The sequence below is a fragment of the Salvelinus alpinus genome, chromosome 33, assembly GCF_045679555.1.
Source record: "Salvelinus alpinus chromosome 33, SLU_Salpinus.1, whole genome shotgun sequence".
NCBI lineage: Eukaryota > Metazoa > Chordata > Actinopteri > Salmoniformes > Salmonidae > Salvelinus > Salvelinus alpinus.
This window is the reverse complement of record NC_092118.1, coordinates 1,280,098-1,301,598: the sequence shown is the minus strand read 5'-3', so window position 1 is coordinate 1,301,598 and position 21,501 is coordinate 1,280,098. Positions and strand designations below refer to the sequence as shown.

General features: G+C 40.4%; 1 protein-coding gene across 2 annotated transcripts in view; it reads left to right on the top strand.

The window, feature by feature from the left end:
* Positions 1–915: 915 nt before the first annotated feature.
* wdr43 (WD repeat domain 43) overlaps positions 916–21,501 on the top strand; it is a 34,753-nt gene continuing 14,167 nt past the window's right edge. For both annotated transcript variants that reach the window (XM_071381844.1, XM_071381842.1), the window contains exons 1-11: positions 916–1,154; positions 3,911–4,045; positions 5,152–5,273; positions 8,552–8,672; positions 9,368–9,486; positions 9,799–9,901; positions 10,294–10,358; positions 11,069–11,228; positions 11,811–11,897; positions 12,144–12,263; positions 18,078–18,215. In XM_071381844.1, coding sequence (XP_071237945.1) covers positions 948–1,154; positions 3,911–4,045; positions 5,152–5,273; positions 8,552–8,672; positions 9,368–9,486; positions 9,799–9,901; positions 10,294–10,358; positions 11,069–11,228; positions 11,811–11,897; positions 12,144–12,263; positions 18,078–18,215 — 1,377 coding nt within the window. In that variant the 5' untranslated portion in view covers positions 916–947. The remainder of the gene's footprint in view (positions 1,155–3,910; positions 4,046–5,151; positions 5,274–8,551; positions 8,673–9,367; positions 9,487–9,798; positions 9,902–10,293; positions 10,359–11,068; positions 11,229–11,810; positions 11,898–12,143; positions 12,264–18,077; positions 18,216–21,501) is intronic.

The following is a 21,501-nucleotide window of genomic DNA, read 5'->3' as shown; positions in this document are numbered from 1 at the left end:
AGTACTAGGTACAGGTATGTTAGCTAGCTAACGTTACGTAACGCCAGTTGGTTACTAATATATCGAACTTGCCAGTATATAAACTATATGATATCTAACTAACTACCCAACGTTTATTAACTTGATTATTCAAGTCATAGCTAAGTGGTATATAGCTAAGAGGTATAGTGCGTTCTCAATGGACATACATCGCTGTGTGCCAGAGCGCAGCATAACTGACGATTTTAGGAATGCTCAACACCAGTTGAATATGTCCGGTGTCAGTAAATTTAGGGGGGGAAAACGAATATTTTTTTTTGCCAGCAGCACAGTTAATCACCAACGCTCTGGATAACATGAAAACAGCCTGTACAGCTCTGATAGGGCCAGTAAAGTTGTCATTGAGATGTTCTATCATTTGTGTCGAAGTAGCTAACCATTTAGCTTGTTGTGATGGTCAGAATGCTCGGATCAATCCTACTCCTCCGCCAGTCTGAACGCTCCAAGGGGAAAACGCTCTGAATTTATGAATGGACAATCTTTACGAACGCCAAGAGCGAACTCTGGCACTCCAGATTGAATTTACAAACACATATAAAATGTCTAACTACTAATTTGTTATGCTAACAAGCTAGCAAGAGGTTGCATAGCAACAGCATCAATTTCCGGTAGAAAGGCATAGCGCTAGTATGCTCAACTGAAAGGATAACGTTATTTTACAGTATACTAAAATGAACTCATTAAGTATGTCGTATACAGTATGTTATTGTGGGTATTCGAACACAGCTTGTACTCTTTCTTCGTCATTAAATACTTATCTCCGGCCATTTTTCACAATTTTAATTCTAACCACGCCCCAGAAATCTCACAGTAACCAATGAAAAGTCTCAAACTGATGCACCAACGCGCCTGCTCTGTGGGCAATAAACACGTGGTTCTTGGCAATCCACGCAGACATTGGTTCAATAATGGCCGCTGATGGAGGTAGTTTTTCGTTGGGGCTACCGTGTGTTTTTTCTCCAAAGTCACGTCAATACCTTGCTTTATGTGCTCAGGATGGCAGACTTCGTATTTGGAACACAGATATTAAAACACTTAATCAAGAATACGTGCCTTCAGCACACTTGAGTGCAACTTGTACCTGCATATCTTGGGGACCATGCCGAAAGGCCAAGGTATGTGTCGGGGGAGGCATAGGCCCAGGCGTTCCTGCTAATAAAACAACTTTCTGATAACTTAATCAAATAAATGCATTTAGGATTACGTCATTATATCTACTTGTGATGGAATTAAACCTTAAGTTGTTTACAATTCTGTTAAGTGTGGTATTGTATTTGCCACGTTTAGCTTGTTGAAACTAACGTTAGCTACCTCCTGTCCTGCAGGACGCACATGTTTGTTGCACATGGTGGTAGCCCCAAATTGCCACGAGTTCCTTGAATGTGTCTTGATTCAGACTAAGAACGACTAATAAATCAAACAAATGCATATAGTAAGAACAGTTGCATTTTCAAATACTAAAACAAATGTAATTAGAGAACCGTAAAGGGTTAGTTAGCTAGATTAGAACAGCTAGCTAACGTTAGCTATCTATTCACCATGTGACGCAGATTTTGATTTCCAAATCCAATTTTGTAACGTTATTTTTCGTACCCCTCTAACGTATAACAACAATACACGACTGTGGAGTTGTTTGCTTAGTCTTATTTTTTATATCATTGAATTTGACCACCGTAATGCTTTTGTCTCGACCACGTTTACCACCTTTAACTAGCTAACGTTTCCTATACGTGTAAGATGGGAAACACTTCACGCCACTTCGATACCGAAGTGACTTTTTCGTAGTAGGTTAGGATAATTTAAGCACCAGGTTAGGATAAATAACGTAACAGGTTAGGAAACCGGTTGAAGTTAGGAAAGGGGGTAGGGTTATCGAAAAAGCTTGCCGTACCTGCTACGGAAATAACTTTAAATCGAAGAGTTCTGACAAGGGACACTTTTCACAAATCTATGTAACCTTACTCCCTTTAATATGAATCTAGAAAACACCCTTTTTACTTTAAACGTGTACTAAGTAGGGGATGGCTACTCAAGTGACATGGTTTGAAGTGTCACAATAAGAAAGAGTTTTGACAACTTAGTGATTTTGCAGTTGCCTTTGTTGTGGTCTAGTTACTATGATTTCGACTTCCTGTCAATGCAAGGGTTACCTGTAAGCGATGTCGACTGAGTATTTCATGGCTGCTAACACCCATGAAGCCCCGACTCAAACTTCCATTTGACAGCTCTGCAAGCCTTCAATGTCAAAATAAGTTTGATACTCACCAAAATATGGAATTTCCTCGAGCAACTATCAACATTTACTCCTGTTACAACTGACATGTACTTAAAAAAAAAAAAAAAGTCTAGATGCACATTTACAAGCAACCGATAAAGGACGTTTCGGCACCCACAATGTAAATCAGTCACCATGCACGGGTCAAATCAAATTTTATTGTTGTTAGCAGATGTTAGCAGATGTTAATGCGAGTGTAGCGAAATGCATGTGCATATCTAACATTCCCTAACAACTATCTAATACAGACAAATATAAAGGGGTGAATGAGAATATGTACCTATAAGTATATGGATGAGCGATGGCCGAGCGGCATAGGCAAGGTGCAGTAGATGGTATAAAATACAGTATATACATGTAATGTAAGATATGTAAACATTGTTCATGTGGCATTGTTTAAAGTGACTTGTGATCCATTTATTAAAGTGTCCTGTGATTGGGTCTCAATGTAGGCAGCATCCTCTGAGTTAGTGATTGCTGTTTAGCAGTCTGATGGCCTTGCTATAGAAGCTGTTTTTCAGTCTCTGTCCCAGCTTTGATGCACCTGTACTGACCTGGCCATCTGGATGGCAGTGGCTCGGGTGGTTGATGTCCTTTATCTTTTTGGCCTTCCTGTGACATCGGGTGCTGTAGGTGTCATGGAGGGCAGGTAGTTTGACCCCGGTGATGTGTTGTGCAGACCGCACCACCCGCTGGAGAGCTTTGCGGTTGAGGGCGGTGCAGTTGCCATACCAGGCTGTGATACAGCAAGGCAGGAAGTTTGTCAGGGTTTTTAAATGTTTATTTTTTTTTTATTCAACCTTATATTTAACTAGGCAAGTCAGTTAAGAACACATTCTTATTTACAATGATGGCCTATGAACAGTTGGTTAACTGCCTTGTTCAGGGGCAGAACTAGAGATTTTTACGTTGTCAGCTTGGGGATTTGATCTAGCAACCTTTCGGTTACTGGCCCAACACTCTAACCATTAGGCTACCTGCTGCCCCGTTTTGGGTGACAAGCCAAATTCCTTCAGTGTCCCGAGGTTGATGAGGCGATATTGCGCCTTTATGAGAATGTCTGTGTTGGTGGACCATTTCAGTTTGTCCGTGATGTGTATGCCGAGGAACTTACAACTTTCCACCTTTTCCTCTGCTGTTTCCTGAAGTCCACGATCATCTCCTTTGTTTTGTTGAGTGGGAGGTTGGTCAGAAGTCTACAATGGCTCAATACATTGGAAGCACCGAATGCTTTTTATTTTATTAGTTGCTTGTACATTTATATGTAGACATTTTTTTGGAAGTACATACGGGTAGTAACATGAGTAAATTTAGGTTGATGCTCAGCGAAATTTAATATTTTGAGTAACAAATTTATTTTGTTTAATGGGAGTTAGAACCAGAGCTTCTCGCATACTCATCATCAACATTTCTAATGCAGATACTGGAGTAGCTTCTACCCAAAGTCACTCAACAATCTATATCCCTCTGGTTACATGACCAGCAAAACAGCTCAAGTGTTGCACCAAGGAAAATGAACGGTGTCCTTAGTTTTATCAGTCAGTTAAAAATGTGAATTTAATAGTTAATATTGACTAATGAGTATTTGTATTACAGGAGGGCCCTCAACGGAAGAAGAGGAAATCGGACGCAGGACAGGTGGAGAATCAGGTGGACCTGTTGGCTCTGGGCACGGCTGCGGGCAGCGTTATCATCTACAGCACAGTGAAGGGAGCACTGCACTGTACACTGGTAAGGAGTGGGATGTGGTGCCACCGTCTCTGACCATTTGGTCAGTACCAAAAATCATACAATTGAGAACTTATATTAGACCATATTGATTAGTAAAATAAAAAATGTTGCTTGCGTAATAGAACAAAATGGTCGGAAGTGGTACTTTTTAGGTTTGGGCGATGACCAGATTGTCAAAACTTCATACTGACCATATCGACCTTGTTCCATACTGGGATATTTGGTAACACCGCCACTGAACACAAGGGGTGCTGTTTTCAACCCATAGTTATACTCTGTAATCCGACATGTTAGCAATGCTAAAATCCCATAGAGAATGTTAAATAAATGCCAATGAACGCATTGCTAACATTTTGTACGGTTTCTGGCCTAAACTATAAAATTCACAACAATGCTAGTTTCCTGAATGCACAAAACAAATATTAGCTGGTAAGGCTCTTAATCCAGCAAGGTACCTAGCGTTGTTACCTAGCGAATGCTTGATTTTGGAAGAAGCTAACCCCATAGCTAGGTAACTATCTACAAAATGTGCTAACCAGGTGCACAACTGCAGAGCATTTAGCACATTTAGACACTTAACTTAGTAGTTGTAAGATATATGTAGCTTGCAAACATTTAGTTGGGAATTCCATGTTGTAATTAGATCACCTGGTGCTGTACAACAGTGAGCGACTCACAAGGCTCCCGACTCGTAGTTGTGTGATTGTACACAAACACCACTTGACTGGATTACCGTAATCTTCATAATGTGACAGGTGAAATGAAGAACATTATGTTATCTCATAACGTATTGCACTGCAGGTATTTACTTAAAAAGTAGCTACAAATATTCACATTTATTTAACTTAAACCATCCTGTGGCTTTTTCTAAATACCCGGATATATGGTATGCTACCCAAGCCCAGTACTTTATTCTATGTACTATAATATGCTGCCGTAACATGTCATTTCACAATAACGTTTTTACCCTCAATCGTGCATATCGGATACCATGAAATTAGTGAAACATCTGATACTGTTTTTATTCCAATTGTAAACCCTATGAATAATTTCTCAATGTTCTATCACAGTATCAAAGATCATAGTTGACCTCTGCTCTTTCCCAGGACGGAGGTCACAGTGGCGGGGTGAACTGTGTGCAGTGGCACCCTGAGGACTGCCTGCTGTACAGTGGCTCAGACGACACACACATCGTAGAGTGGGACCTACAAACGGGCGAGGCGCGCTGGTGGGTACCGGTGGTGGGGGAATCAAATGTTCCTTTAAAACTGTGGTTTAAACCAGAAAGCGTCTTCTCTGCGACAGTCCTCCATGGCTCAGCAGTAACACCTTCTGTGGTGATGAAAGGTCGGTTTTGCACCGCGGATTTCTCTCGCTGTAGGAATGTGTTACATTCACAATCCAATGTGCATTTCAAGTCTGATGGCGCTTCTACCTGATTTACATTTAAGTAGGTAGCCAGACTTACATGAGCCTTTGCATAACGGCTCATAGGCTCAGGATAATTTCGATAGAAAGCGGTGGTCCTACCACACAAGCTTTTTGACCCGGTTAAATCTTAAATTCACTGGTTGTTGATTGAAGTCTTGGCGTGCATAAGCTTACACGGTCTCAGTAGTATTGTCAGGAATAAGTATTGTTGACCAATTAGGCCACTCATTGCTATATAGTGGCTTTTGGCAGATGGGGTCCTACTCATGCTCACACACTTGTCAGATGGAATTTGGTGGAAAGTATAGAGGTCAGTGTATATCTGCAATACAAATCTCTGGGGAGGGGGGTTGGAATTACATGCATCCTAAAACAGAAGCATGTCGATTCTTAATATATTCCCAAATAAATGCATTCTCTTTTTTTGTGTATTGTGTGCGCTGAACTGACATGCACAATTGTTGCGGACACGCCAATGTTCAGATGAAGGGAATTAAAATGCCCACCATCACGGCGCTCAACTCGGTGTGTAGTCTACTCTAACAACTGGCAAAGTAATTCAAAGCCTATACTTAATCACTCAAGATGCAACTTTTTAGTGTTGCCTTTTTTTGCCATGTAATGTTAACTTAATATGGATAGGGGGCTGCATTTTCATGTTTGGATGAAAAGCGTGCCTAGAGTAAACTGCCTGCTACTCAGTCCCAGTTGCTAATATATGCATATTATTAGTGGGATAAAAAGGCCTTTCGGCGAAAGCACAACATATCATGTTATGTCAGCAACTAGTCACAGAAAGCATACAGCCGTTTTCCAACCAAAGAGGAGTCACAAAAAGCAGAAATAGAGAGAAAATTAATCACTAACCTTTGATATTCTTCATCAGATGACACACCCGGGACAACATGTTACACAATACAAGTATGTTTTGTTCGATCAAGTTCATATTTATATCCAAAAACCTCAGTTTACACTTGGCTTTGCCTCCAAAACATCAATTTACAGAAATACTCATAATAAACTTTGATAAAAGATACAAGTATTATGCACAGAATTATAGATATACTACTCCTTAATGCAACCGCTTTGTCAGATTTCAAAAAAGCTTTACGGAAAAAAGCAAACTGTGCAATCTGAGTACGGCGCTCAGAGCCCAAAACAAGCCAAACATATACCCGCCATGTTGCGGAATCAACAGAAGTCAGAAATAGCATTATAAATATTCACTTACCTTTGATCTTCATCAGAATGCACTCCCAGGAATCCCAGTTCCACAAATAGTTTAGTTCGATAAAGTCTAGTTCGATAAAGTCCATAGTTTATGTCCAAATACATCCTTGTTGTTCGCTCTTTGAGTTCACAAATCCAAATTCATGACGTGCGATCACTAGGTCCAGACGATAAGTCAAAAAGTTCCGTTAGTCCGTAGAAACATATCAAACGATGTATAGAATCAATCTTTGAAGATTTGTTAAAAAACATCCTAATGTTCTAACCGGAGAATTCCTTTGTCTTTAGAATTGCAATGGAACGCAGGTCGCGCTCACGTGAACGCGCGTTGTCAGCTCATGCCACTCTGGCAGACCTCTGACTCATTCAGCTGCCATTCCCCCCTTTACTGTGAAGCATCAAACAATGTTCTAAAGACTGACATCTAGTGGAAGCCTTAGGAAGTGCAATATGACCCCATAGACACTGTATATTCGATAGGCGATGAGTTGAAAACTACAACTACCTCAGATTTCCCACTTCCTGGTTGGATTTCTCAGGTTTTCGCCTGCCATATGAGTTATGTTATACTCACAGACATCATTCAAACAGTTTTAGAAACTTCAGAGTGTTTTCTATTCATATCTAATAATATGCATATATTAGCAACTGGGCCTGAGTAGCATGCAGTTTACTCTGGGAACGCTTTTCATCCAAACGTGAAAATGCTGCCCCCTATCCCAAAGAAGTTTTACAACAAAATCCATCAATCCCATAGTAGAATAGTTAACTTATTTAACTATTTGCCTTATTGTGTGTTCTGTGAGAAATATTATTCTCGAGGCCCATTCAAGTATCAAGAGCCATAGGGAGGGAAACGTGTATTAGATTAAAATAAAGTGTGTAATTATTCCTGTATAGTAATAACAATCAGGATGTTGTGTCAATGGGAAAATGCAGTATATTTTATAGCTACTATGCTCCATCAGTTGAGTTACAGCTGATTCTTATTGCTTATAGAACATTTATTAATATAGACCAGTGGTCTCCAACACTGTTCCTGGAGCACTACCATCCTGTAGGTTTTCATTCCAACCCTAATCTAGTCACATGGTTCTATTAATTAGCTGTTTGATAAGATGAATCAGGTTAGTTACAACTATGGTTGGAGTGAACCTACAGAAGGGTAGCTCTCCAGTAACAGGGTTGGAGAGCCCTGCTATAGACCCTCATATTTAACTCTGGACCCTGAAAAAGGGTCCACTGCTTTTTTTCATCCCAACTCTGTAATCAGGGACTGATTTTAGACCTTGGATACCGGGTGGGTGCAATTAACTATCAGGTAGAACCGAAAACCAGAAGGTTCTGGGCCTTGTAGGTTAAGCGTTAAATACCCCTGATATAGACTTCATAGGCTATATGCATGGTCCAATATGTTAGAAGCCATTGTTATTGGTCTCATTTTTGGAGGTGGAAATTGTATTTTACATGGTGTCAGTGTTTTATTTTCATTCAGTTGGGAGTAGAATGAATGTCCCTCTAAAAAGTCACCAGAACTGAGCTTCTCAGATCCTGGGGAGGACCCCAGACCCCTTAAGCAAGGAGACTGGAATTGGATTAACTCTGTTAAATGTACATATGATCCTCTTTCCCGAAAAGCAAAATGGTGATGACGTTCTTGCGTGAAAGGGGAGGTCAACTTGGCCCCAGACAATCGATCTGAGATTGAACTAAGTTTCAGTCATCGGATATCCCCCCCGCACTGTAAGAATGTTTAAGAAAATGTTTGGAGATGAGTGAAAGGGTTGGAATTTTGGATTTCTTCCTATATTTTACAGAAGGCCCATAATTTTTTCTTCTCCACAGTAAGTGGAAAGCTGATCGTGCCTCAGTGACCAGTCTGTGTGTGAGTCCGGATGGCAAGCTGCTGCTCTCAGCGGGACAAACCATCAAGATGTGGGACCTCGAGACCAAGGAGGTGTACCGGGTAAAAGGCACTGCTTGGTCAATCTGAAGTCTGCATTGGCCGTGCATCATTTACGGTCATACGGCCTCTGCAGAAGTCAGGGCGTTCATACTACTACTACTTGTCAAGGAAGCGTGTTTGTACAGGACCTCCCGTCCACACCTACTGTCAACCAATCATGTCAATATGGAGCCCTCTGCATTGTTATAACATTTGAGACGCTCAGCCATGGGGTTTGGAGCTTGATTTGACCTCACACCCTCCATACAAAGCCTCGTACCACATTTTATGATCAAGCATAAATTTAGCTTTTAGTAAGTGGGTCCTGCCCAGACCACATACGCAGCAGTTCCGTGGCTGACATTCACATGAATTTGTCACGCTATTATGCAGGGTAGCTGACAGGCCTAAGGTCCTTACACTTATATTTCCATGTAGCAGGTGCATTTACACACTTGTAACAGTCAAATTCAAACTGAGATCCATAAGCATGAGTAATTGGGTCGTGTTCAGTTGTCACCAAATGGAAGAAAAAAAGTAAGCAGCTCAGGTGTAGTACCTGGACAATGCCAATAAGAGGACCACCTCTTCGTCAGCCTTTTTCCTTGTGCCCTAATGAACATGAGCCAGTTCAGCGATTTCCTTTAGACTCCCCTGTCTTTGGATCAAGATGTTTTCTCAACTTACACCTCCCACCTGTTTTCTCCCTCCATCAGAAGTTCACAGGTCACTCCACAGCTGTGACTACCCTGCGCTTCGCCACCACGCGTCCCCCGGATAGTAACGGCCTCTACTTCCTCTCCGGCGCGGCCCACGACAGACTCCTCAGCGTGTGGTGAGTACGGAACGCCACAGCGCTTCTCTCAATAGACCCACAATACACAGGGGTTGTTTTATTGTGTTGCATGTGATATGAAGTGTCATGTCAAAGTTTCTTAGAAAATACTCCCTTACAAAAAAATAAACAGACCTGTCTTTTGTCTTGACAGCCTGGTTGAATAAAGAACAAACGTTTTGATTTCTAGTGTTTACTTGCTATCAGTAACTCAAGGTTAAATGAACAAAGCAAAGCCAACTGGTTTGTCTTTGGGCTGACTCGTGTGCTGTGTATATGCTACATATTCATGTCCGTCTATCCACCCCTCAGGCAAGTCCGGGAGGACGGCAAGGACAAGAACTCGGTGGTGTCCTTCAACCTGACGGACGAGCCTCACCACATAGACCTCCTCACCTCCAGCAGCAAGGACGAGGTGAGACTGTGCTTCACTGGAGGTTATTTGGAGTAGGGTGCCAGTTTTGCCTAAACAAGTGCCAGCTGAAGTTGGCCAAACATTCCCAGTGATAAACAGTATCGCGCTTAGGAGCACTGGCTGTGGAGGGCTCTCGTTTTATCTCGCTGTGCAAATCTCTCCCACCGTCAGCACGGTGTGATCTGGCCAAATGACTAAGATGAGACCTAAGGGGACAAATGAACCTATCATTTGTTAGAGGGGAGGTGGTGGTTGACCAAGCGCTCTTGTGCCTCCCTTGGTTCAAGACATTCCTTAACTGGGTGTGCAGGTTGTCTAAGACAATGGTGTGGGGGCTGATTTGGGATTGGACCGCTAAGACACATGCCTAATCCAATTTCTCCTTCTCTTAGGCGGTGAGGCTAGCGGTGGTATGTAAAGACGGCCAGCTTCATCTCTTTGAGCATCTTTTGAACGGGTGAGTCAAAAAACCCTCATCCTCGTGTTCAAGTTGATTTACTGGCACATAATATTACCCTGTCACTGGGCAAGGCACTGTCTTTCTTATGGCACTGAGTCTTATATCTGGCAGGGGAAGAGTGAACGAGTCCATATTCATCCCAGTCATCTCTATTCAGTGAGGAAAAAGGCTGGTTCATGCTATGGGCACAGACTTATGACAATTGGCAATTTTAGTAGTGTTGTAGGGTGAAGGGAACAATCTATCACTCTTGAATACCATCGTGGCAACCAAACCATTACTTAAATACACCTTATTTTTATTGAACCTTTATTTAACTAGGTAAGTCAGTTAAGAACATTCTTATTTACAATGACAGCCAAACCTCGACGACGCTGGGCCAATTGTGTGCCGCCCTATTCACAATCACGGCCTGTTGTGATGCAGCCTGGATTCGAACCAGGGTGTCTGTAGTGACGCCTCTATCACTGAGATGCAGTGCCTTAGACCGCTGTGCCACTCGGGAGCCCACAGTATTCACACAGCGGGTGTTTTTAATTGATCAAGCTTAATTTAACATTTTCTGTGCAGTATTCATAAATTATTATATAGTACTGACAACTGATACATTGTTCTAGTTCTGTAATTATAGTATTGGTACACATTACATGGTACACTTCTTTGATACCTATCATGTTCATTAATGAAAATAATTGTTTCCTCTGTAGGCCCTGTAAGAAGCCCCTGTCCCCGTTGTGTACAGTGCAGATGACTGGGGTGGAGGACAGCCCCGTCCCCGTTCCCCTGTTGGCCGCGGCCCTCACCACAGACAACCACAGCCTGCTGCTGGCCTACGGCAACCACTTGCAGCCTGTCATGGAGAGAGTGGTGAGTTCAATTCAATACATGTGTTTACTCCAGTGCGCAATTATTCTAACCTTTCAATGACTTTCACAGTTGAACATTCTAGCTAATAAATGGTTATTTTAAATCTAGGCTGATGACAAAACTCTAGCAATGTCCCTGACTTGAGCGTCATATTGGCTTTTCAATATACAGGTAACACTTTAGGAATGTTTTTGATTTGGTTTGTACACTTCGCCACACATTTTTAGGTTACAGGCGAAGTCTGAGTACGTAGACCTGGCGGAATATTCTGCAGAATGCTTCCTGTGGGGTTAAATGCAGACGACACATTTCAATAGAATGTGTTCAGTTGTTCAACTGACTAGGTATCCCCCTGTCCCTTCCTGCCATTACGCACAGACATTCTGTCTTACTTCTTCATACTACTGACCGAGTATCGTTTCACTCCTTCCTTGCGGCTAGTGCTGTCCTGTGCCTCACCCAGTCAACGGAGGAGTGAATATGTTGTAACACAGCAGAGATAATTATAAAAATGTATACTGCTTTATATTTCAATAATTTTTTACTGTAACTGACTGTCCCCTCCCTTCTCCCCTCCTTAAGGAGGTGAATACGGCAGAGAGACATGTTTGCCTGACCCGTGATGTCCACACCACCCTCTCCCTCACCATGGAAACCACCGTCTCCAAGGTAATTCCCAGCGGCGGCCATTTAGTTTAATTTACTGTTCTGAGCAACTGAACCAGTGGTATGACACATTACTGTTGCATTGCTCAATTAACTTAGTGAAAATATCAGCATGAGTTTAAACACATCCCTGAAAGCTTGCTTTGTTATTTTCCAATAATGTACATGTTGATTGGGGAATGGGTCATTGAAGTTGAGTGGTTTGTTTGGTTAAAAATGGAAAAACAGTCACATACTCTCTTGTTGCAGGTGAAAACCCCAGTAGGTAACGCCAAGAGCAAAGTTCTAGTCCCTGGACTTCCCGGTCACCAAGCACCGGTCAAAGGAGCCCTGGGATCCGTGAAGAGAAAGGGCACAGATGCCAAAGAGGTATATTGTCTTGCATAAACCTCAACCAAGACCAACTAGGCCTTTCAAGGTTTAACACGGAGTGTTTCTTGCTCAAAAATACATGGATCCAACTTGCCCCTCAACTCTGTTGGCGATAGCAATAAAAACCTTGACTAAAGATTAATATTTGAAGTCATCTCTAAAACCCAGAACTTAAATCTTGTGTAATTGTGTCAGATGCTCAATAAAGTTCCGGGGGAAGGTGTCTGAAGGTACTAGAACGAGAAGCGGAAGCAGGGCGGTAGCTCCATCGCGTATCTTTGCAAGTCTATGGGCCAAATGTACCCCCACTTTCAGAAAATCGAAAGATGCAAACACCTGCGGAATCGTGATTTGTGCTAATGATCACCGAGGATAAATCTGCACACGACAGCAGTTCCTTGTTAAAGCATCTGCATACTTCAGTTGGGCTGGCGCCTAACCAAACGAGTGTGATCGCATACTCCGTTAAGAACTGCGCTTGGAAAAACTAGAAAAATAGCGGTGACGGTATGGTTTGTCCATTTGAGACGCCGTAGCCAGTATACACCTCCTCAAAATAGAATTCACTCAATAAATCTCATTCATTGACATTTTTACCAAGGAGATCATAGTCGTGCAATTTTACATTTAACTAAAAATGTTTGCAGTATTTTTCAATGTGAAAATTTGCGTTGAAACGAGTCTTGTTGAATGACAACTTCATTAAGAATCCCTGATGTTTACGAATCACCGACTTAATCTAGCTTTTTAACCTACTGACTTCAGTTTGCCTCCAGAACAAATTGTGCCCGAACAGCTAAAAAAACAACTCACTGAAGTCCAAAATGGACAATGCCAATGTAATTTTCAGCCTCTTTGGTTCTGAAATCGGCATCACCCACTAATTGTCATTTTGAATGTTTGAGCATGTAATGTATCAATATTTATCATTTACAAATGAGTTATGACATAGCCAATGAATATATAGCACAACTTTGAATTTCACCCGCATCTCAAAATCAAATGGTTTGGAAGTTTAGTGAGCTTGTGTTCTCCTGCTTTGGCTATGCGGTGTGCCTTCTGAAGTGAATGCTATCCTCCTAATGAAATTATCAACTTAACCCTGTATCTAAGAGGGACCCTATACTCTTTGTTTAAAGCAAAACTACCAAAGCTATTGCTGATGGTGAACCTGAGAAATCAAATCTATTGTAAGCCCTGTTCAGCAGGTAGGGTAAGAGTACCTGTTAAGGCCACGTACACATTAACCTTTCAGTGATACCCATCCCGGATCCGGGAGCATCCTCATCAAAAAAGCTGACTAGCATAGCCTAACGAAACAGGGATATCATATAATATAATTTTCATGAAATCACAAGTCCAATACAGCAAATGAAAGATAAACATCTTGTGAATCCAGCCATCATTTCCGATTTTTTTAAATGTTTTACAGCGAAAACACTATGTATTTCTATTAGCTAACCACAATAGCCAAAGACTCAACCGCATATTTTCACCATGTTTCTACCGCATAGGTAGCTATCACAAAACCGACCAAATAGAGATATAATTAGTCACTAACCAAGAAACAACTTCATCAGATGACAAGTCTTATAACATGTTATACAATACATTTATGTTTTGTTCGAAAAATGTGCATATTTGAGGTATAAATCACATTGCAGCTACCATCACATAGCACCGACGCAGCCAGAATAATTACAGAGAGCAACGTGAAATACATAAATACTCATCATAAAACATTTATGAAAAATACATGGTGTACAGCAAATGAAAGATAAACATCTTGTGAATCCAGCCAATATTTCCGATTTTTTTAAGTGTTTTACAGCGAAAACACAATATAGCATTATATTAGCTTACCACAATAGCCAAACACACAAATGCATTTATTCACCGCAAAAGATAGCTATCGCAAAAACCAGCAAAAGATATAAAATTAATCACTAACCTTGAGCAACTTCATCAGATGACAGTCTTATAACATCAGGTTATACAATACACTTATGTTTTGTTCGAAAATGTGCATATTTAGAGCTACAAATCCTGATTATACATTGTGAATACGTAGCATCGATTCTCCAGAGATATTTTGGACACTCACCTAATCTGACCAAAGAACTCATCATAAACTTTACATAAAAATACTTGTTGTATGGCAAATGAAACATACACTGGTTCTTAATGCAACCGCCGTGTTAGATTTTTTAAAATAACTTTACCATAACAAACAGCTTGCGTTATTGCGAGACAGCGCTCGCCAAAACGGCGGAGAATAGGAATCAACAATTTACACAGAAATACGAAATAACATCATAAATTGTTCTTACTTGTACAAGATTCTGATGGAAGCTCAGCAAAAGGAGTCCTTGATCCAGAATAAATCGTTGTTTGGTTTTAGAATGTCCTTTTCTTCTGTCGAATTTGTGCCACAATGCTAGCCAATGTTGATAACGTTCCCACCCTCTCTTGACGCAAAGAATGGAAAACTCAGTCCCAATAAACGTTGAATAAACTGATAAAACTCGGTTGAAAAAACCTACTTTATGATGTTATTATAACATGTATAAAATCAGAGCCGGAGATATTCGCCGTGTAAACCGAAAGCTTTTCAGAAGCTAATGTCGAGCTCCGCCTCGCGCCTTGGTAGACAAATGAAATTCCTGACCTGCTACTCCAAAAGCTCTTGTTCGACCTCAGATCAAGCTAGACACCCCATTCCACCTTCCACTGCCTGTTGACATCTAGTGGAAGGCGTATAAAGTGCATGCATATCGATAAATATAAGGCAATTGAATAGGCAGGCCCTGAAACAGAGCCCCATTTTCAGAATTTTCACTTCGTCTGGAAGTTTGCTGCCAAATGAGTTCTGTTTTACTCACAGATATAATTCAAACAGTTTTAGAAACTTGAGTGTTTTCTATCCAATAGTAATAATAATATGCATATTGTATGATCTAGAATAGAGTACGAGGCCGTTTAAATTGGGCACGATTTTTTCCAAAGTGAAAATAGCGCCCCCCCTATTGACAAGAAGTTTAAGCCCAATTTCATTTTTGGATATAAAAAATCAGCTGTTTATAATATTTCAACCAAATTATTATGTCATAACTTTGGTTTAGAATAAATTGATTTATTAACAATCATGTGCAAGTTCCCACTAGCGGCCAACTTCAAAACTCCTCAAACTGTGGTGTGAGTCTACCTTCAAACACTGTCTATAACCAGAGGAGTTGTGTAAGGTAGCTTCTGGTAAAATACCTTTTTTAACCTCTAACGAGCCTCTACCCCGGGTCCGGGATCACCCCTCACCCCCCCACACACTGATTAGCATAGCTAGCATAGCTTCACAAGTAGATAGTAGCATCTAAATATCATTAAATCACAAGTCCAAGACACCAGATGAAAGATACAGATCTTGTGAATAAAGCCACCATTTCAGATTTTTAAAATGTTTTACAGGGAAGACAAAATATGTAAATCTATTAGCTAAACACGTTAGCAAAATACACCACTTTTCTAACTCCATCAGTTTCTTACTACTTCAGGTGCTATCACCAATTCGGCTAAACTAAGATATTGATAGCCACTAACCAAGAAAAAACCTCTTCAGATGACAGTCTAACATATTTATGGTATAGGATAGGTTTTGTTAGAAAAAAGTGCATATTTCAGGTAGAAATCACAGTTTACAATTGCACCTACCATCACAAGACGACTAGAATTACTATAGAGAGCAACGTGTATGACCAATTTACTCTTAATAAAACATTTCATAAGAATAGACAAAGCATAGCAATGGAAAGACCCAGATCTTGTGATTCCAGACAATATTTCAGATTTTCTAAGCGTTTTACAGCGAAAACACAAATCGATAAGTTAGCATACCACATGTGAAAACGTTACCAGAGCATCGATTCCAGCCAAAGAGCGCTATAACGTAATCACCGCCAAAATATATTAATTTTTTCACTAACCTTCTCAGAATTCTTCCGATGACACTCCTGTAACATCATTTTACAACATACATATACAGTTTGTTCGAAAATGTGCATATTTAGCCATACAAAACCGTGGTTACACAATGAAAATACTAGGAAATCAAGCCTAAAATGTCTGACGTCATTTTTCAGAGTGATCTAGTTTAATTGAAAGCTAATCATATACTTGACTAAAAAATACAGGGTTGACAGGAATCGAAAGACAAATTAGTTCTTAATGCAATCGCTGATTTACATTTTTTAAATTATCCTTACTTTTCAATACAGGTTGCGCCAAGCGAAGCTATAGCAAACAAGATGGCGACATAAACGTTTAACATTTATCGACAGAAACACGATTTATCATCATAAATTGTTCTTACTGTGAGCTGTTCTTCCATCAGAATCTTGGGCAAAGAATCCTTTCTTGGGTCGAATCTTCTTTTGGTCGATAGATGTCCTCTGTCCTTCGAAATATCCACTAACGATCGAACGGGACCCCGAAACGTGTCCAAAGTTTCAGAGTGCACAACAAAGAAATTCCTCAAAATCGCACTAAACGGATATAAATTGCTATAAAACGGTTCAAATTAACTACATTATGATGTTTTTAACAACTATAACGACTGAAAACATGACCGGAGAAATATCACTCTCTAAACAACGATTTGGAAGGAGGCAGGTCTGATGTCCATTTTGCGCATGACGCATGCAGGAAGAGAGCGGTACTTCTACGTTTTCGTGTTTTATAGTGGCTCTGATTGCGCAATCGAATCCATTCAAAACGTGATGACGTACTGACACCCAGAGGAAGACGTAGGCAGTGTCGGTTTCTCTATAGCATCTACTGGCACCTTAAAACCGATCCCAGATCAGGGGTAAAAATTTCTGAAATCTGACTCCCTGTCAGGAAAAGTGATGTAGAAGTAGTTCTGTACCACTCAGAGACAAAATTCCAACGGCTATAGAAACTAGAAAGTGTTTTCTATCCAATAATAACAATAATATGCATATTGTACGATCAAGAATTGAGCACGAGGCAGTTTAATTTGGAGACCAAAAAATGCTAATGCGGAACAGCACCCCCTATAGTTGCAAGAAGTTAAACAGCGCATAGACAACAATAACCTAGTAAATAATAACTTAGGATGTCATTCAAGCCATTTTAGCATTTGAATGCGGAATGTGCCCCGCAGATGTGTAAGCTCAGGAACAGGCATCCTACGTTGTTAGGCAGTGTGCGAAGCTGGGCTACTGATATTCCCTGTGGTTGTTTGGCAGGCAAAATTTTACTTGTAGCACAATGGCTGTCAACAGATGCATTATGAATCTATTTTTCTGACCACCGCATTCTACATTTCGATTGGTTTGTGTATATTTAATCATTTGAATTGGCGACCGGTGAGTAGTTGCATCCCTAATATATTCCTTAAGACTTTCTATTTTTTTATCCAAAGGGACTTAGTAATGCGTACGTACATTTTACGCACGTGTGATCCCGTCAGTTTAACCAGCTATACTGGCGTTGCAAGCACCATGCTCTACCAACTGCACTACTGAGGACCTGTTTGTTTCATCAGGCATGGTAGAATTGTCACTCTGTCAGTAGTAAATGCAATCAGTCACCATGCGAAAGTGTCTGTTCACTCGCTTAAGGGTGAACGCAGTCCTGTGACTTACCCAGTCAATGGATGAGTGAATACATTGTAGCACAGCAAAAACAATACTATATTGCTCTTCCCTCATATCTGTTAGCTGCAGACTGCTGCCGTGTTGCCACCCTCATTTAACTACGTTTACTCTCACTGCCACTCATCCTTTTCTTCTTCAGATGTCAATAGAGGAGCGACTGGGCAAGATTAAGATGTCACCTGAGAAGGGTGTCAAGGGGGCCCCTTCTCTGCAGACGGACAACTATGCGGTGCTGCTGGTGCAGGGCCTGGAGAGCAAGGACGCCAACATCCTCAATGTGAGTGTACCCTTTTTTTTGTGTATACAGTTGAAGTCGGAAGTTTACATACACCTTAGCCAAATACATTTCAACTCAGTTTTTCACAATTCCTGACTTTTAATCTTAGTAACAGGTCAGTTAGGGTCACTACTTTATTTTAATGTAAAATGTCAGAATAATAGTAGTGACTTATTTCAGCTTTTATTTATTTCATCACATTCCAAGTTGGTCAGAAGTTTACATGCACTCAATTAGTATTTGGTAGCATTGCCTTTAAATTGTTTAATTTGGGTCAAATGTTTCGGGTAGCCTTCCACAAGCTTCCCACAATAAGTTGGGTGAATTTTGGCCCATTCCTCCTGACAGAGCTGGTGTAACTGAGTCAGGTTTGTAGGCCTTGCTCGCACACGCTTTTTCAGTTCATCCCACAACTTTTCTGTAGGATTGAGGTCAGGACTTGGTGATGGCCACTCCAATACCTTGACTTTGTTGCCATTTTGCCACAACTTTGGAAGTATGCTTGGGATCATTGTTGATTTGGAAGACCTATTTGCGACCAAGCTTTAACTTCCTGACTGATGTCTTGAGATGTTGCTTCAGTATATCCACCAGATTTTCCTCCTCTTGATGCCATCTATTTTGTGACGTGCACCAGTCCCTCCTGCAGCAAAGCACCCCCACAACATGATGCTGCCACCCACGTGCTTCACGATTGGGATAGTGTTCTTCAGCTTGCAAGCCTCCCCCTTTTTTCTCCTAACATAACAATGATCATTATGGTCAAACAGTTCTATTTTTGTTTCATCAGACCAGAGGACATTTCTCCAAAAGGTACGATCTTTGTCCCCATGTGCAGTTGCAAACCGTAGTCTGGCTTTTTTTATGGCGGTTTTGGAGCAGTGGCTTCTTCCTTGCTGAGCGGCCTTTCAGGTTATGTCGATATAGGACTCGTTTTACTGTGGATAAAGATTTTTTTATACCCGTTTCCTCCGTCTTCACAATGTCCTTTGCTGTTTGATTGATTTGTACTTTTCGCACCAATAAGTTCTAGGAGACAGAACACCTCTTTCCTGAAGGGTATGACGGCTGCGTGGTCCCATGGTATTTATACTTTTTTACTATTGTTTGTACAGATGAACGTGTTACCTTCAGGAATTTGGAAATTGCTCCCAAGGATCAATCAGACTTGTGGAGGTCTACAATTTTTTTTCTGAAGTTTTGGCTGATTTCTTTTGATTTTCCCTCGATGTCAAGCTAAGAGGCACTGAGTTTGAAGGTAGGCCTTGAAATACATCCACAGGTACAATTGACTCAAATGATGTCAATTAGCCTATCAGAAGCTTCTAAAGCCATGATGACATTTTCTGGGATTTTCCAAGCTGTTTAAAGGCACAGTCAACTTAGTGTATGTAAACTTCTGACGCACTGGAATTGTGATACAGGGAATTATAAGTGAAAAAATCGTTGGAAAAATGACTTGCGCCATGCACAAAGTAGATGTTCTAACCGACTTGCCAAAACTATAGTTTGTTAACTTCTTCAGGCTGCAAGCCCGACACCGCCCACAATATGACAACAGCCACTTCAAGTGCAGGGCGCGAAATTCAAAATCATTTTTTTTTTTAAATATTTAACTTTCACACATTAACTTCTCTAGGATAGGGTGCAGAGTTTTCACTTAGGGAAAAATAGCGTGCGCAATTTCAACTTCGTGCTACTCATCCCCAGAATATAAGATATGCATATAATTAGTAGATTTGGATAGAAAACACTCTGAAGTTTCTAAAACAGTTTGAATCATATCTGTAAGTATAACAGAACTTATATAGCAGTCAAAACCCTGAGGACTAACTTTTTTATTGTTCAGTTCCTCTATGTTCAATGGATTGTGTTGGGCAAACCAGAATTCTAATCAGTAAATGCGCAGTTTCTACTGCTTCCACTGGATGTCGCCATTGTATGGAAAATGGTTAAGGTTTTTTCATAGTGAGGTGAAAAAGATATTAACCCGGAAGTGGAGTGACGTCGTTTGTTTATGTTTGAGATTTGGGCAAGAAATGAAATGTTCCGTGAGTTTGTTGATATCCTGTATTGAAAACAGATTGACCTGTCTTCAATTTGATCGATTATTAACGTTTACAAATACCTTAAGCTGTATTACAAAAGTACTTTGAAATGTTTTGGCAAAGTTTAGAGGTAATTTTTTGTTAGATATTGTGTCGTGATTTTGCTCAAATTGAACGCTGTTTTTCCTGGTACAACGGCGCCAAATAAATGGACAATTTGGATATATATGGACGGAATTAATCGAACTAAAGGACCACTTGTGATGTTTATGGGACATATTGGAGTGCCAACAAAAGAATCTCATAAAAGGTAATGCGTTTTTTATATTTTATTTCTGCGTTTTGAGTAGCGCCGGCATGGTTGAAATATGCTTCTCTCTCTTTGTTTACTATGGTGTATCCTCAGATAATAGCATCGTTTGCTTTCGCCGAAAAGCCTTTTTGAAATCTGACATGTTGGCTGGATTCACAACGAGTGTAGCTTTAATTTGATATCTTATATGTGTGATTTAATCAAGTTTAATTTTATATAATTTTTTTGAATTTGGCGCTCTACATTTTGACATGGCTGTTGGGACGCAAGCGTCCCATCTATCCCAGAGAGGTTAACAAGTCCAATACAGCATTTGAAAGATAAACATCTTGTCAATCCAGCCAACATGTCCGATTTTTTTAATGTTTTACAGAGAAAACACCACATATATTTATGTTAGCTCACCACCAAATAAAAAAGAGGACAGACATTTTTCACAGCACAAGTAGGATGAAGTAGCATGCACAAGCCAACCTAACTAACCTAAAACCAACCTAAATAACCTAGAAAAAACTACCTCAGATGACAGTCCTATAACATGTTACACAATAAATCTATGTTTTGTTCAAAAAAATTGCATATTTTAGCTATAAATCAGTTTTACATTACTGCTACCATCATAGCTACAGTCAGAAATGGCACGGGAGTAGCCAGAGAAAATACAGACACCAACGTCAACTACTAATTACACATCAGAAAACATTTCAGAGAAATATATGGTGGATAGCTAATGAAAGAGAAAGATCTTGTGAATACAGACAATATTTCCGATTTCTGAAGTGTTTTACAGCGAAAACACCACATATATTTATGTTAGCTCACCACCAAATACAAAAGACAGACAGACATTTTTCACAGCAACGGTAGCATGCAAGTAGCATGCACAAAGCTAACCAAACTAACCTAGAACCAACCTAAATAACCT